The sequence below is a fragment of the Cupressus sempervirens genome, chromosome 5, assembly GCF_028749045.1.
Source record: "Cupressus sempervirens isolate cs-2001-9-10 chromosome 5, ASM2874904v1, whole genome shotgun sequence".
Lineage (NCBI taxonomy): Eukaryota > Viridiplantae > Streptophyta > Pinopsida > Cupressales > Cupressaceae > Cupressus > Cupressus sempervirens.
Genome location: NC_143122.1, coordinates 505117734 through 505134818, shown reverse-complemented (window position 1 = coordinate 505134818; position 17085 = coordinate 505117734). Strand labels below are relative to the sequence as shown.

Here is a 17085-nt window from a genome sequence, read left to right as displayed (position 1 = left end):
GTGAGTAGTGGAACATGAATGGAATTGATGCTCGACTGGCATTGATGCTTGACAAACATTGAAGACGGCTTTTGAGTGAGTAATGGAGCATGAATGGAATTGATGCTTGACTGGCATTGATGCTTGATAAACATTGAAGACAGCTTTTTATTTATGATGATGATTGTAAGTTTCTACATTTGCCCCTTGCTTCTTGCTGGTGATCTGGAATGGTTTTCAAGTTACACATTTGAATATAAATTTCACATTGGAAAATCCTCGTATTGCATTTTTAGGTAGTATTTTAATTTTTTGATTCAGAGGTGATTTTTGGCATTATTATTCATGCCATTTGAATGCCTTGACGAATCTCATTCCACAAAGCATAGACATCATCTGAATTTGAACAAAACATCAATGTCTATAGGTGTTTTACTTGCTCTTAAAGAGGATAAGCATAACGGGAAAGCAGTGGGGAAGGAATTTCCTATTTAGTCAAATGGCCAGGTGCATTTGACGAAAAACTGACAATGGCAGTTCTTAGTTGCGGTTTCATCACTTTGATTGTGCTTTTCATGTTTTAAGGAATGTGAGGTGGTTAGTCCATGGGTTTCATTCATAATGGATGCTAGCAACGAGACAAAGAAGGACTGTCACCATAGGAGATGGTATTAAATTATGACAATGCTGCAGTGTTCAGGTTCATAACAGGAGAAAGCAACCATGAGATGATGAATGAGATGCAAAACAAAATTAATGCTTGCTTAATTGATGATCGACTTTATGTAGTGCATAATAGCCTGCCTCTAAAGGCAAGGCAAGAGTGGGAAACTACCAAAACAGGGAAAAACACTGAAAAACTAATCTACCTAGGTAAGCTTAAGCAAGAGCAAATTAGGATAAGCCAATTTACTCGAACGACTCCCTTAAGTGTAACTTAGAGAGAAGATTATTATCCAAAAGTGAGCAAAATGCAAGATGGGTCCTGGCAGAAAAACCATTTTTGGTACTCATATACAATGCAAATGCAATGAAGACAGAAATTTCTCACAAAGTGGAGAAAAGCAGAAACCACTTGTTTCCCTAAAGAGAGGAAAGAAAGAAACAAAATGATGCATGAATGACTCAATCATATCCCCTAAGGGCTACATACATCATAAATTTATATTGTCCTTTTATAGGAAGGCAAAAGAGCAATAAGATAGCCCCCCACTCCCCAAAATAATAAAGAAGCTCCAATGCTGATGAATATCTGGAAACAAAAAATGATCCAATTCCTACAGGCTACAAGTAACACATCTTCCTAAACAAATCCACTGGATAATGAAGAAGCCATTCCATGTTCAACCGAAGGGAGGAAGAAAGTCCCCAAATAGAAATCTCAGAAAATTGATTAGATGTCTCCAAGCACAAACAATTTATCATATAACCACTCAACTGGAGGGAGGAAGAAAGTCCCCAAATAGAAATCTCAGAGATTAGATGTCTCCAAGCACAAACAATTTATCACATAACCACGATCAAAATCAATCTCCAAAGACAAATGTGATGGGGCAATATCTATGGTAAAACTAGTTTCAAAGAGGGGAGAAACCCCCTCAAGTTGATGGCACTGCTCATGTGAAGAGGTATAACCATGCTGGTGGTCCAGTCAAGCGGGAAGCTGCCCAGCGTGGCCTTTTTAAAAATGTTCTTGATGTGTGGAGCCAAGAGCTCTGCCCCCCATTTAAAAAATTGTGTGCAAACTATCAATATCCTGAGCTTTACCACTTGCAAGCTTTCTTAATACATGTTTAATGACTTTTGGATGCGAGAATCTCAGGAGTTCTACAGAAGGGCTGGATGAAAACCTAGCTCTTCCTAAGGGTTGGAGTCATGATGGAGTCTACATTTGAGGCAAAATTTGTGAAGTGTCTAATAGAGGCAAATCTGCAGTAATAAAGACATTTGCACACTGAGTATGGGCATGACTTCATAAGGGAATGCAAGCTTGGGAAATCCTAAGAAAGAAGCTTTGATATTGATATCTATTTCCAATGAAGTGAAGGCTATATATATTTGTTTATGTTTCAATATTGTGCACGAACTAATGAAGGAGGCAGATATATTATTAAATTATTGATAATCGTGAAGGATTTTTTCGACCTAGGGGATTAATATTGTTGCGGAATAGTATAGACCAAAGGTTGAAATCTGTATTGTGGATAGGCATCAAATTTTTATGTTCCTGAATTAGAAAATACAAAGTCGAAGGGAAAAGATAAATGCAACAGTCCAAAGCAAAACCAAGTCCCCTTTCCTGTGTGATTTCTGGGGTGGACTGTAATTCCTATTGACGGCTTGGTTCTCCAGTGACATTTCTTCTGGCTAGGCTGGAGACATTCTTATCACTGTGAGAATTATCAGGCCTACCGTGAGTGAAGATAGTAGTTTCAGAATGTGTGAATTCCTTAAGCAAGACTGTGGCTTTTGAAGTGGAAGAATACTTGAGTTTGGTCTGTATGGAATGTCTAGTTTCCACAATGGATGGACTTGAGATTGCTGAACCTTGCATGGGTTTCCATTCTCTCAGTGGCTTGGGGATTTCCAGGTGAATGTATATCTTCTTGGTCTGATATAATTTCTCTCTAGTGTGATTTTATTCTGGAGTAACAAGTTTGAAATCTGTTTATAATTCTGGTGCCATCAAACACAGACTTATAAGCTTTATCAATTGTAAACTCCATTCTCAGGCGGATGCAAATAAGAGGTTAGATAGATCTTTACAGGTAATTCTGGCATATGTGATTTCAGATGGATCTTTACAGGTAATTCTGGCATATGTGATTTCTGAGTGGGTTAAAGCTTGAACTGACTAATGGAAATCAAGTTTGCTGTATGGATTCTTGCTATTGCTTAAAGAGTTGTTTTTTAGTATTAGTTATGATTTCATTAGAAAATTTAATCAAACCTATGAAGCAAACATAATTGAAACTCAGCCATTTTGTTCTTTAATAATAGATTGTGAATATGTTTCAAAGTTTCTTGTAGAAATCAATAAGGATCATCTCATGATAATGTATCATGGCACTTTTAACAGAATTTTGTTCCATTTATTGTGCATGTATGTTCTTTTTGTTGCATGTGGACAGATGTTTTACCTCATGCTTGTGATGGCGAATGTTGCGGTGGGGTAAATTGTCTCTAATTTTATAGCAATTTATCGTTTTAGGTGTGAATTGAAATATAATGTGCTACACTCTAGCACAGATTAATTGAGATCTGTAGTCTAATCATAATGTTTTGGGTCATCATTTATAAGATTTTGTGCTGTTGTCACTGAAAATTTAGTGGGAAGCACACCTGGCTCACTAGCACTAGAAACTTGTGCGGGCCCTGGGGACCTGACCCCCTCCCCAAACTAACCGTAACAAGATTTAAGGTTCAAATGTTGTATATACAAGGAAAGAGAGTTCTTATTTCCTTGAAGTATCTACTCCTTGACAGATGGCTCCATGATCTATCTTTGAACCAACAATTCTTTTGTGTATTGGACACTCATTTGTTATACTGGTGCTGAAAACTAGGAGATTTTAAGGGAGAGGAAACCCAAATTTTGTACTCTTTTGGGAATAGCACAGTGAATGCTTAATTTGTTCAATGCCTTTAAATGGAATCTTCATCTGAAATGTCAAATAATCATGAATCTCGTGTAGTTCACTTGATAATTTTCACGATTCTAGTGATTTAAAATGGCTCTTTAGTTGGGATTGAACATTTTTAGTATTGTATTACTGATGTTGTAAGTCAATTTAAGTTTGTAAGGAAAGCTTCTTAATTTAAGTTGTTATGTACAGGCAGATGCTTTGACAATAATTACAGAAAAGGACTGGGAGGTTTTCTGCCAAGAGTGGAATGTACCTGCAGAAAAAGGCATTAGTTTTTTTGTTGAATTTCAAGCTTCTGAATCAAATGATAGTTGTGGAAGCTGCAAGGAAGCACCAATAACTGAGGATGAATTAAATGTTGATGATCAGGAGTGTAAGATGAGCAAAATACATACTATAAGAGCACAACCAGAGGTGAGTTTATTTGCGTTTAATTAGCGTAATTAGTTTATTCTAGTTTTTCTCATTGACTACAGAGTTTGGTGACTGTTTCATGGTGTCTTGGGTGATGTTGAAGGACAGTCTAGGTTGGATCTATATTCATCTTGGTTGTGATTTCTTTGGTGTTTGATTAGATCTGTAAAGAGTGTATAGAGGACAGAGAAAGCAGTGAATTTATGCGTAAATTGGAATATAGAAATGAGGAGATTCGCGTACATCTTTTCCGAGGAAAAGAACCTCCCAAGTCCCTTTTAACTTCCTCTGGGTCTTTGGCTGATGTGGAACGACGCACTTCAAAGAGGTCTCGGAAGACATCGACAAATGGTAGCTCAATAAACTTGAAAGTTTCTGGATGCACAACAGTTTATCAATTGAAGATGATGGTCTGGGAGTCCCTTGGAGTAAGTAATTTTCACTTTTTTTCTTCTAGCAACACTTCAAAATCAATATATAAGCTATAAATAATAATTGATGAAATTCATGGATTTAAAATATGCCTTGGGCAAATATTACTAACTCGTTGGACTCATTTTATAACTGTATTTTGCATCAATTTTATGTTTTTTTTTCAGAAAATAAAAACTTTAAAGCTGCGGAGTTAATTTTTTTTGGTCTGCCAAGTCGGAATGCAATTTGTAGACACATTTGATTTATTTTTGTTAACTGCTATTTGAATCAAATTTATTGCTTTTAAAGAAAATTAATAATTTTTTGCATCGATTTGAATTTTTTTGGTCTGCTAAGTCCGTGTATGCAAACTCTGTTGGAATAATAAGATATTTAACATTTGTACTGGACTGATTCCATTGTACTGCAAGTACTGATTAGTATTAGTTCTATGAAAGGGAAATTCTTTTGATTTTTGAGCAGCAGCATGTGGTGTGGATTTTTCTAATGCAAACAAGTAAGATTTCTATGCTACAGTTGAATGAGCGTCCTTCACTCCAGAAGAAATTGAATGCCCAGTGTATTATAAAGGCATAGTTAGAAATAGAATCAATAAGGTCTTGAGGAGATTGCCATTATGATTTACTCCTTGTATGGTTCTCTTAGTATTGTCTTGCAAAATAATTTTTATTTGGTGGTGTGGTTTTCAAAATTTCTCCATTTTCTTGTGTTTAAAAAGATTTGGCAATGTTTTGGGAGGTGAACAGAAATAGATCTGTGGACGCTTTCAAGGACTGTAGTTCTCAGCTAAGTTGCTGGTTTGCCAACTTTAAACCCTGGATCCATGTCCGATCTGTTCCCGCTATGATTACATGGTTCCTTGTGGGTGTGGGCAGCCAACTTGTTTGGACTCTGGATTTGTCTGGTTGTGTTTGCAATTCCCTGGGTGATTCTGGGCAGGCCGCCAAGATGATAACAGTTGGCATAAAGTCACTTCAGCCTCCAGGCCTTTTAATGTGCACCTGTATTCTTTGGTTTCTGGGAGTTTATTTAGTCTTGTTGATCATCCATGGTCAGGAATTGTTCAAAAACATCAATTAACCCACTCAAAAGGTTCATTTTATTGGCACAATGAAGTTCTCACTTGCACTTGAGCAAAGTTGTGGACATTCAATGTTAATTTTGTTTTTCATCCATGTGGTTTTAATTTCATATCTTTATGATTCCCTTTCTTGTCCTAAGGTTGATTGCCTTCCAGAACTTATTTTTCAGGCAAGAAATATCTAAATATCTAAGAATATCTATAGATTATGTTGCAGTAACAGTGGAGTTATCTGTACTTCATAATTGTGCAGTTTAATGTATTATTTGTTATTGTCAGGTGGTAAAGGAAAATCAGAAACTTCATAAAGGCACAACGGAACTGGTCAACGAATTGGCTACTTTAGCTGACTTCAATGTTTTTCCTGGGGATAGTCTGTGGGTTATGGATACTGAAGTTTATGAAAACCGAGATATTGCTGGTAATGTTTGCTCGTCATTACTGAGCCCAAGCAAATATGTGCACAGAATGTTTAGCAAGGCAGCTTGTATAACATATTTGGTAGATACATTAATGATGATTATTTGCTCATCACTACTTGGTTCAAGCAAATGCACCTTAAGATTTGTTAGCATATTACATTCTGCATTTCTGTTAAGTTTAATAGTGGTTAGTGGGCACACTCTGTTATATACCAGGCTCAACAACTGTTCATCTATATTAATAGGGCCATCCTTGTAAACATACACAATTCATACATTTCTTTATGCTTAGACAGAAATAAAAGACATAATTTACTATTTCATCAACGGAATGCATTATAATTTAATTCTTCTTGCTACATGATTTCATGTGCAGAGGAGCTATCAGAGCAGGAAATGGAAAATGAGCAATTGGAAGAAGGATTCAAAGGGACACTTTTGACATCAACTATACCAGCTCAAGTGGTTTGAAATGTAAATTTTTTATGTGCAAGGTTGCACTGATGTAATTTTTGGAACAATAACTTTCCATTGTCAAATCAGTGATAATATAAGACAAGAAGATGGTGACGGTTGATCGAGCAAGTATTGGATCATTTTGACATGTAGCATATCCTACAAGTTTTCTTTGTTATGCATTTGGCGAAGTCGTCCAAATTTGATTTTGCCCATTGGAGGGTGCGGCTACATTGAAGTTGCCCCTGATGGGATGTGGAGATGAGCAATTTATATTTTCTTTGGCTTGAGATCCACATTGGATGTGACATTAGAGGGAGCGCTTTCAAGATAGTGGTCATGAATCTGATAAAATGTAGTGGATATATGCGTTCATTAATTACGGATGTATACCGCTTGTCACCCCTGCAAGCAAAAAGTGCAATGCTGCAAATCTGTTTAAATATGTACAAGGTGAAAAAGCAGAAATCATGGTCACTTCTGTAATCTTCTTATAGCAAATTGTTGTCTAAATATGCGTTGAGCAAATTTTTTGATATTTCAATACAAGGCTCTGTTAATTATTTTGTTTTCATATCTGGGATGTGTTTAAAACCAATTGCAACAAGTCATTATGACATTTGGTTCCAAAGCAGTATGGTTGGCATAAGCTTGGTTTGATCAGAACAGACAAGATATTGTAGATTTTACTTAATACAATGCCGCCTTTTAGTTGCCGTAAATGATTTCCAATCTTGTAGGTATATCTAATGCGCACAATCAAATGATCGGTTCGCCTGAAATGAGGAAAACAAATCATTCGCTCACAGAATGAGATGATAATATGTTGCTTATAAACCACAAAAATATGAGATTCTGGAATGGGAGTTTGACCTTTCCCCATGCCTTTGGTGTCGAGCCATTTTACAATTATATGTAGTGGCCATCCTTTAAGAAACATATACCAGATAAAAGATTTGTGTAATTTGAACCTCTTATAATTTAAATACTTTTGATTAGTAGCATCTAGAGCAGTCTGGTTTCCATTTATCTTGCTAGAGGTTGCCTGCTAATTATGCAGTCAGGAAAGTGTGAGATTTATTATTTTCAGGATGACTTTTCGTTTCATCTGGTAGTTTTTCTGTGGGCTGCTGTTGAGTACTGTCCCTTGCCTGTTATCTCTTCTGCCAAATTGTGGTGGTCTTATTTCGAAGTTCAAACTGGGATTTACAATTTGCTTCATCGAGGTACATAACACATCCAAGTGTCGGATGTAGTTGTTCAATTGATTTAAAATTTAACATTGCTGCATTTAACACGTGTGACGTGCAGTTCGATTCAAACGTTGATCTCTAATACGAATGCCGCAATGCTTCCCTCTAGAAGTCATTAGAATTCCACGTTTCATTTAATCTTTGGGTGTTTTATATAAGTAAACCTAGGTAGACACTTACATGTAGAGCATTTAATATGATGGAAAAATATCGACTCACAAATGTGATATAACGGGCAATCTTAAATTTAAAAGCTAATAGTACATAATTATTATAAACAAAATTTATAGGTCAGGTTAAAATAAAAGAAAAGTACTATATTATTATACGAGAACAATGAGTTGAACATCATCAATCACAAGGAGCTGGTAACTGTGGTGGCTTTTCTAGGCAAGTTCTCCTTGAACTAAATTCAATTTATATGTTTTTCAACACCTATTTGACATTTATTTGGCGCCTATTATTTGCTTTGTTTGGACTCAACATAGATCTGGAAACGACGGTCATGCTTACCACTTGCAGTTTGTTGCCGGCCAATTGTTCACAAGTTGCAATTGTTAATGATTTTAGGCAGTCTGTAGCAGAGCTTAGCAACACTATTGCTTCATAGTGAGCAACATTTAGGTTTTTGTCTGATATAGGTGCTCCTTTCCTTTGTTGGCATGAGAAAATATGTTTGGTCCTTTGAATTGCTTGCATGCTTTGACAATTGAGTTGTTTTTAGTGGACTCAGATGTTGAATCTTTTGTGCAATCTAATTGTCGACAAATATGTTCTTGTACATCCTTGTGAGCATGATTTTGGGGAGAAGGGTCTTCTGATTGCTATTGCTAAGTCTTAAGATAGAGAACAAGAAGCTTTTGGGTGCAGTTGTAATGCTCACCCATACTTCAGTTTTCTGTTATGATTGCCAAACTCTTTTAGGCTTATTTTATGCATTAATTATTCTTAGAGAGATTTGATTTACATTTATATGGTATTGTTTCATAAGTTGGATTATAGATATATCGGTAATAAATTGTCTAGTTGATTGCATTTCATGTGTTGTTTAATGACATGATCATTCGTGCTTGTGATTGTGATTGCTTTCATGATGTCATATGATTTGGCGACAATTTTATATTCATAATGATGCATTGTTATATGTGAGCATGCAATGTTTTGACTTGTGATTTATTATGATACTTAACCCATCCGCAGTTGCGTTGAGTATTAAATTAAATTTGATTAAATTTGTTATTATTATATTATTAAAATTAGTAATTAATATTAATAAATTAATAAATAGTATTTTATTAATAACATGCCAATTAAGAACTAAATAACAAAAAATTTAATCAACTATTATTAAAATTAAAATTTTAATAATAGTTGATTAAAATTTTTGGTATTTAGTTCTTAATTGACATGTCTATTGGTAATTGTAATCCAATTTTGATTGAGGGAAATTTTAATGAAATTTTGATTGAGTGTTTCATTTTATACGACAATGATTTTAGCTGTGACTGGATTATACCGTACTCCACACCCAAACTGATTCGATATTAATGCAAACTAAGGGCAAAATTTTCAAGCATGTATAAATTGCGGAGTATGGAACTAGAAACTTTAAAATAGGAAACAAATGCACGTCTGCAGAAGGCAAATTTTTTCGAGACACAGAATACATATTATATGATGAATTGTGTAGTCGAGTAGGTGGCCAGATGGTTATTTGAATTTGGTATGGAGTTACTAAATTCATACAGGTTGCCATCAACTAAGTCCTTAACAATATGTTGAAAGGTGTTGTGTGTATCCACCTTCCATGTGAATAGATGAGGAGTGTCAAATTTTAAATGTTAATGGCATCAATAGTTTGGCATGATAAAGAGTGCAGTTGAGGCTACTTGTTATAAACATACGAACTTGAATGAATAAAGATGGGAGTATAAGTAGATTCATTCATGCCGAGGACTGAAATAAAGTGACGAATAGCAATGAAATGTACGTAAAATTTTTACTTGTGTATGAAGTATTAACGATGGATAAAATTGAACTAAGGATTGGGTTTCACCAAGGGAATACACGTGCATAAGACATGCTAGAGGCCAGTAGCTCAACTAGGCTGTGCTCATTTCACGCTTATGAGAAGCGGTCGTCTCCATTGCACTATACAAAGGAATTGACGAAATCAGGGCTTGGTGTAGGTCCGTATTAGAAGATGGCAATTAAGCTGAAATACCATGAAACATCACATTTAAGGTGTTCTCATCAATTACATGCCAATGTTTGATTCTGTAATGAAGACCGCAGACTTGTTCTTAATAAGTATATGCAACATGTTTTTAAGATAGATGGATGGGATTTTAATGTCTATGAGACTGAACATAGTTTATGGGACACTTTTCTCACTACACCAATTTTATCATTTCGGTTCGCTTTTTGTGTAGATTGATGATGAATGCATCAAACTCCTCAATGTTCTCCTTGTCAAATAGGTTGTACTATGAGTTGTCAGATAGGAAATCCACAAACTTGACCCTACTCTCCCTATATGCTTCACATTCTAAAATGAAGTATTGTTCAGTTTCCACCTTTTCGAAATTGGAAAATGTGTAGATTCTCTTCCCAACGCTCTTTTGGTCTCTTCTACCGATCGGTCTCACATCGGAGTCAATGAGAGTTGATCCTTAGTAGTGCAATAAGAGTCTCAGGTCTCTAGGGTATGTTGGCATTTGCATACTCCTTTTGGCATTGATCACATGTGGGATTGAATTCACTAAGGTAGTAAATCTTTTTCCTACCAAGCCCTTTTCTCCAATTTCTCTCATGTAAATTTTCGTAACAAATTCTTTTCTTCTTTTGTTGTTTGTGGGACACATGTTGAAATGGATATCCTATTAGCTCACCCACTTGATGTTTTCTTGCATCCGAGTCTTTTTATGTTTATGCAAAATATCATTAAAGACCACTCTAGGCCATCTACTTGCATCAATTTTTTCAAATTTTTAAAGATAGCTAATGAGGTGGGTCATAGCATGGGCCTCAATAGCTCCCACTTTACAAAGCATGATATCATATTGGACTGTGCTTTTAATTTTAAACTTTCTTGTAATATAACACTATTGGATCATCTCAATTTGTCTCCATTGTAGGATTAAAATACTAATGGTCCAAATTTCATAGCCATATAGAAACATTGATACACAAGAAACCCAAACAAAGTTTGATTGATTTTCTAGTCCCAAACCTCAACATCACGATACCTATCTGGTAGAGCATAGAGTGCCTTCCAACCTCCCAAAACACTTTTCTTCTGCGACCTTTCTAGCTTAGATTTTTGTTGAAGTTGATCTCGAGGTATTAATACTTCGTAACCTCCTCAAGGATGCTACCCTCAAAATATAACTTAAACTGATGTTTTTTGCTTTTAGAAAAAATCATAACTTTAGTTTTGTTGATGTTAACTTGCATCCCAACCATTTTGCAGAAGTCCTCAAGCAAAAGCAAATGATCTTGTAAACCACAAACAAATTTGACAACCAAAATGAGATCATTTTCATATAGGAGCAACCTTATCACAAACTTACCTGATTGGATACCTTCACCATTTTGCATCTCTAACCACTCTTCAAGTTTTCCAATGTATATGCTGAACAAAGTTGGTGAAAGCAGGCAACCTTGCTTGAACCCAATGTCACTTTTAAAACACTCTGAAATGCCTTTTCAAGTTCTGGTTTTAACTCACTTCTTCATACATCTTATGAATAACTCTGAGATTTACAGGGATAACCCAATTCTTCCATCTTGGTCCAAAGCTTCTCCCTAGGGACAACTATCAAAAGTCTTTTTAAAGTCAACAAAAAAGTAGAAAACCTCATCCTTTTCCTTCCATGCTTTAGGGTGATGCCATGGCCAATAGTTGAAGGCTTTGGTCTAGAACTTGCTTGACCAGTAGCATGTCTGTGGTTCTCCTCACAACTCATTTGTTGATTTTGCTTTTTGCCATGCTGCCAAAAAGTTTTGTAAATAGGGGGTTGATCATTATGGTCTTGTAATAAGAGTTATTATTAACCTCACCACTCTTGTAGATGGGTACGGTAAGGCTCCGCCACGTCCTTTGCCTTATCGATGCCTAACTTCTTAATACCGCTCTCAACCTCATGTATAGTAACAAAAGAATCCATATTTTTGATCAAGGGTGGTGAGTCCACACCATCATCCTTTTCATTAAGTTGCTTGGCATACTCAAACCATTGAGTGACTGTAATATTATTTTCAGTGTGTTACTTTCTTGGTTGAAATTCTCTCGAAAAAAGTTTGGGATTATTTTTACTAAGAAAGATTAACTCTTCTCTCATTGTGATAATAAACTCAATTTTTTCCTACTTTAGAGTATTCTTGTAGACTTGAATGTCAAGGCTTGTTTTGTTAGACTCTCTAGCTTTCTCCTGACCACTTTGCATTCCTGATCAATCCACGTTTTGGCTAGAAAATAATTTGTGTCAGAGTTTTGCTGCTTTGTTCTTTTGTACTTGGGGAGAGCCATACGAATGAGATTAGATAATGATTGGTTATTGATGCCATGCACATGCCTTCCCTTCGCCTTGTACAATCCCTCAAGTGTAGTCTAAAAGATGTCCTTGTTTTCAAGAGTCAATAAAATTTTGCCCCTATGAGGGTGGCTGAAGAGAACAATGACCTTTTGTCTTAGGTTGCCCAACCCATGTCCACCTCAAATTTATGTACAATGGTCTATGATTTGAATTAAGATCCCACATGGGTTCCCTAATCACCAAGTCCATAATTTTATCATATAAATTATGCGAACAAATAGCATAATCAATAATACTTGCCCTGTTGTAGGTATTGCAAGTGAAAATGCCCAATTTTGACCATCTAGCCACTCCCTTGCAAACTATTAAATCAAAAGAACCACATAGGGTAATCAATTCCTCTCCAAAATGGTTGTAGCCTCTAGCCTCATCTGATACTCTTTCCCATTGGTATTTACTCTTTTATGTGAGTCAAATCGGAAGCACTGTGGCTAAATATGCTAGCCTAGTAATTTGTTGTTCTAGCATTTAAATCCCTAATAGGAACATCCCCTTTGCTGCGAAAATATTGCTACATCTTTCTTTAGTGTATTATAGGGCTCTTTATGATCCAAACCACACTTCTTATAGATATTCGAAACTTGTAGAGCAACGTAACATGGAATGATCCTAAGAAGATTGTTTTTTCCATGACTTTGAACCATATGAAATGCTTGTTACTATATTTTTCCAATTGGATGATGCATCCTATTGTTTCTTTTACTAGAATCATGATTCCTCTACGACCCTTACCATTGCTTGCTACCTCATTCCAAACTGATGCCTTCTAGTATTCTTCAAACAAAAGAGTCTATCCTCTCCTCGTGTTCATGTGTTTGTATTAAACAAATAATGCCATTTCCTTCCACAATAGTTCCTAACCTAGGGCTGCGCCTCCAAGGACACCCATTGCAGTTCTAGCAAACTATACTTATGATGACCCATGTTGAAATTGATTGCTATTTGTTTTCATATGTGAGGTTCGAGGTTAGGTTTTTATACCTCGAAACGACTATGAAACTTGTTGCATGGATGCCTAAAGCATAATTTTTTGCAAAGTCTTTCCTGCCTTCTTGCTTCTCTACATTGGGCAAGTGACCAAAATGAACAATGACTACTTTTCCCTTGAACATCCAAGCTCTTTTTCTTTCCTCTCTACTGGCTTTGATTTTTGTTATTTCCCCACTTTTCTCTTCTTGTTGTCTCATCGTTAGATCCTCCTCCAAGAAGAAGGGAGCACCCCTCAAGATCTGATTTTACTCGAAGATATTTTGTTTGTCTTGAATACTAGGCATAACTACTTTGATTGGTCTATCCCTTTCCTCAAATATCTTACCAAGCCACCAAGCTTGGAAGATTTGGCCTTTCTAGAGCATCACTTCTTTTAAGAAGCCCCTTAGCTCAAAAGTGTGTTCCCCTTTGCCATAGTCTTTTACCCCTTTTATGATTATATTTGCTGCCTTAATTTTCCTTTCTCTAACTTCCTTATTGTGTGCATTACTTAGATCTTTATTTGTTTCTATCTCTTCTTGATTTGAATATTTGTTATGTTTATCGCATGCTTTAGTAACCTCTGAGAAATTCTTTTTGCTTTCTTCAACCTCTCTTTTTTCTTGCAAATTACCATGATATATCAGTTTCTCCTTGTTGTGGGCTATTTCAAGATTAGTTATTACTTTGTTCACTGTCCATGCATCTTTCAAGATCTGTTATTCAACCTTCATTTTCTACCATTCTCCTTTCATGCTTTTCGATTCTAGCTTTCCTGTCCAAAGTGTTTCTTGTAGTGTTGTAACTTGTACTTTTAGGGCCTTGTTATTGTCCGCCAATGATCTATTTCTCACTGCTAGCACATGCATTTGGAGGTTACTCTCACATTTTAACTTCTAAATGTTCAATGTGCATAACTAGATCTACCAAGTTCCCATTGCCATGTGTAAAATTTTTCCACCTACATGTGAGATGGCACCTTTCTTAAAGCCAACTTTCTATCTTATCTCATGATTGGGCACCTTCTGACAATGCTTTTGCCTTTGACTTTTTGTGTGTCATAATACTTGCATTGCTATTGTTGACATTTAAAAAAATGTTCAACGAATCAATGCACTTTATCCACTTCTCATTCTTTGGTAAATATTTTAGTTGATGATGGTGCATTATAGGAGATGTGGGGTGTGATTGGTTGAAACTGAAGACATGATTTGTTAATGCCGATAGGCATTCTACAATGGCAGGAAGGGTGGACTATGATAGTGTGAGCATATTATTGTTATCAATTAAATTTTTAGCTGAAATTTAACAACCATCTACACAACAAAATTTTATTATTTATTATAAACATAATATTTAAAAAAAAACAACTTAATTAACACCACATAAAAAATATAGACAAAGATAAGATTTACTAAAATTATTAATCTTGAAGATATAAATAATTATTTTTTAAAATATTAAGATAAAAAACTTAAGCTAGTCCAAAAATATATAGATACAACGAAATATAAATATTGAGTATAATAAATTAAATTTTATTGGTAGACCAAAAAAATTATTTAATGAATTCTCTATTCTAAATAAATAATTAAAAATAGTAATTAATGCATGTTTAAGAGTATGAATAATTAATTTTTAACTAAAGAGAGATTTATTTTATTAGATATATATTAAAATACAAAGTTATAATCAAATAAACTCAATTGAATTATTCTGAGATTAATTATCTAAGTGATTTCTAAATTTTAGATAAACAACTAAAAAGTGTAATTTAAAAAATAATAATAACATATACATATATATATATATATATATATATATATATATATATATATATATACATATATATATATATATATACATATATATATATATACATATATACATATATATATATATATATATACATACATATATATATACATACATATATATATATATATATATATATGTATATATATATATATGTATATATGTACATATATATATATGTATGTATATATATACATATATATATATATGTATGTATATATACATATATATACATATATACATACATATATACATATATACATACATATATACATACATATATACATATATACATACATATATACATATATACATACATATATACATATATACATATATATACATATATACATACATATATACATATATACATACATATATACATATATATATATATACATATATACATATATATACATATATATATATATACGTATATACATATATATATACATATATACATATATATATACATATATACATATATACACATATACATATATACATATATACATATACATATACATATATATACATATATATATACATATACATATACATATATATACATATATACATATACATATACATATACATATACATATACATATACATATACATATACATATACATATATATAAAACAAATTTTTACCTTTATATTATAACAATTTTTCATCTTTATATTAAGTATTTTATAATTGATATCTATCGACATTTGTTTAAGATATCTATACTACTAGACACATTTAGAGCTATGTTTTAAGAAGGATGGATGTATATTAGGTTGTCATGCTATGTACATAGATGTGCACTTTATGATTGTGTATGATGTGAACTGCCGTGTGGTTGTCAATTTGGTTTATGTGTTAGTTCATGGGTGAAAAAAGTTGTAGATAAAACTAAATGTGGACTAAAAATGGTTTCATGTAAGCTAAAAGTTGTTAAATCTTGGGTCATATTTTGAGAAATGGATGTGGAAGCCAAAAATGAAGCCAAACATGGTTAACCATCTAGCACAATGATGGTTTTCTTGCAAGCGACCATGATAACTATTGTTGAGAGCTTTTCAACCAGAACAAATACATGACCATTCTAGATTTGGTGGTTGGAAAACTATTGAGTAGAAAAATGTTGTTCGACTACCAATAGTGAAAAGGTATCATTAAGGGAGTACGAAGTCCCAAGGCCTTTTTTTGAGGCTTAACAATGCAATTGGGCATGTGATATTTGATGTACCGCTTACTGTACATGCCTAGTTAGGAATGTATGATATTTTTGTGGTATTGGCAATTCCAAAATTTCTCTCTATTGTGAAAATTTGTTTTCCTAGATTACATGTTGCTAAGGCATGCCCAATGCTATATGAAGATGGTGAAGCTTAGTGTGAATTCCTTTGCATATATTAAGGCTATGTAGAGAATTTCGATGCATATCATATAAATGGTTACAAGAAATCCTTTTTTATTGTGTTTAGTGGTCCCATTTAAAAATTATCTACATGATTCTAATATGGTGGTGAATGTGTGGACCAACTATTGAGCTATAGAGATGGCTACCTAGGGTTAATTTGTTTTTTGGAAAATAAGAATGCTAGTATTTACAAATATTGGAATTTGAAACTCATAAAAGTTTTAAATCTAATAAAATAAATTTTGAAATATATCTGGAACCTATTTGGTTAACTTGGAAGATGAGTGAGTCGAAGATTCCCAATTCTCTTCCTTAATCCAGTAGTTAAAATATAATAATAAATAAAACAAATAATAGAGAGAAGGAACAAGGTTAGGTCATACCTATGTGAACATGAGAGATTGAGAATGAGAGTAGTGTGGCTTGTGATTTAAGGACCCGAGTGTTATGTCATATACTATCATAGAGCTCCCATTTCAACACAAATATATGACAATTGGAGAAGGTTGTAGAATTTGGTAGAACACTTGTAAATTTTATTTTCTTGAGACTTTCTAAGTTGTTACACTCAAATATATTTCATTCATATCCAATGACCATTGGA

General features: G+C 34.0%; 1 protein-coding gene across 8 annotated transcripts in view; it reads left to right on the top strand.

The window, feature by feature from the left end:
- LOC149556927 (ubiquitin carboxyl-terminal hydrolase 26-like) overlaps positions 1–6997 on the top strand; it is a 69810-nt gene extending 62813 nt beyond the window's left edge. For all 8 annotated transcript variants that reach the window (XR_016364814.1, XR_016364813.1, XM_089831556.1 and 5 more), the window contains 4 exons: positions 3816–4040; positions 4202–4468; positions 5836–5977; positions 6355–6997. Coding sequence is in view for 6 of the 8 variants with exons in the window: in XM_089831556.1 (XP_089687682.1) it covers positions 3816–4040; positions 4202–4468; positions 5836–5977; positions 6355–6449 (729 nt within the window). In the remaining 2 variants the exon portion in view is untranslated. The remainder of the gene's footprint in view (positions 1–3815; positions 4041–4201; positions 4469–5835; positions 5978–6354) is intronic.
- Positions 6998–17085: the final 10088 nt, after the last annotated feature.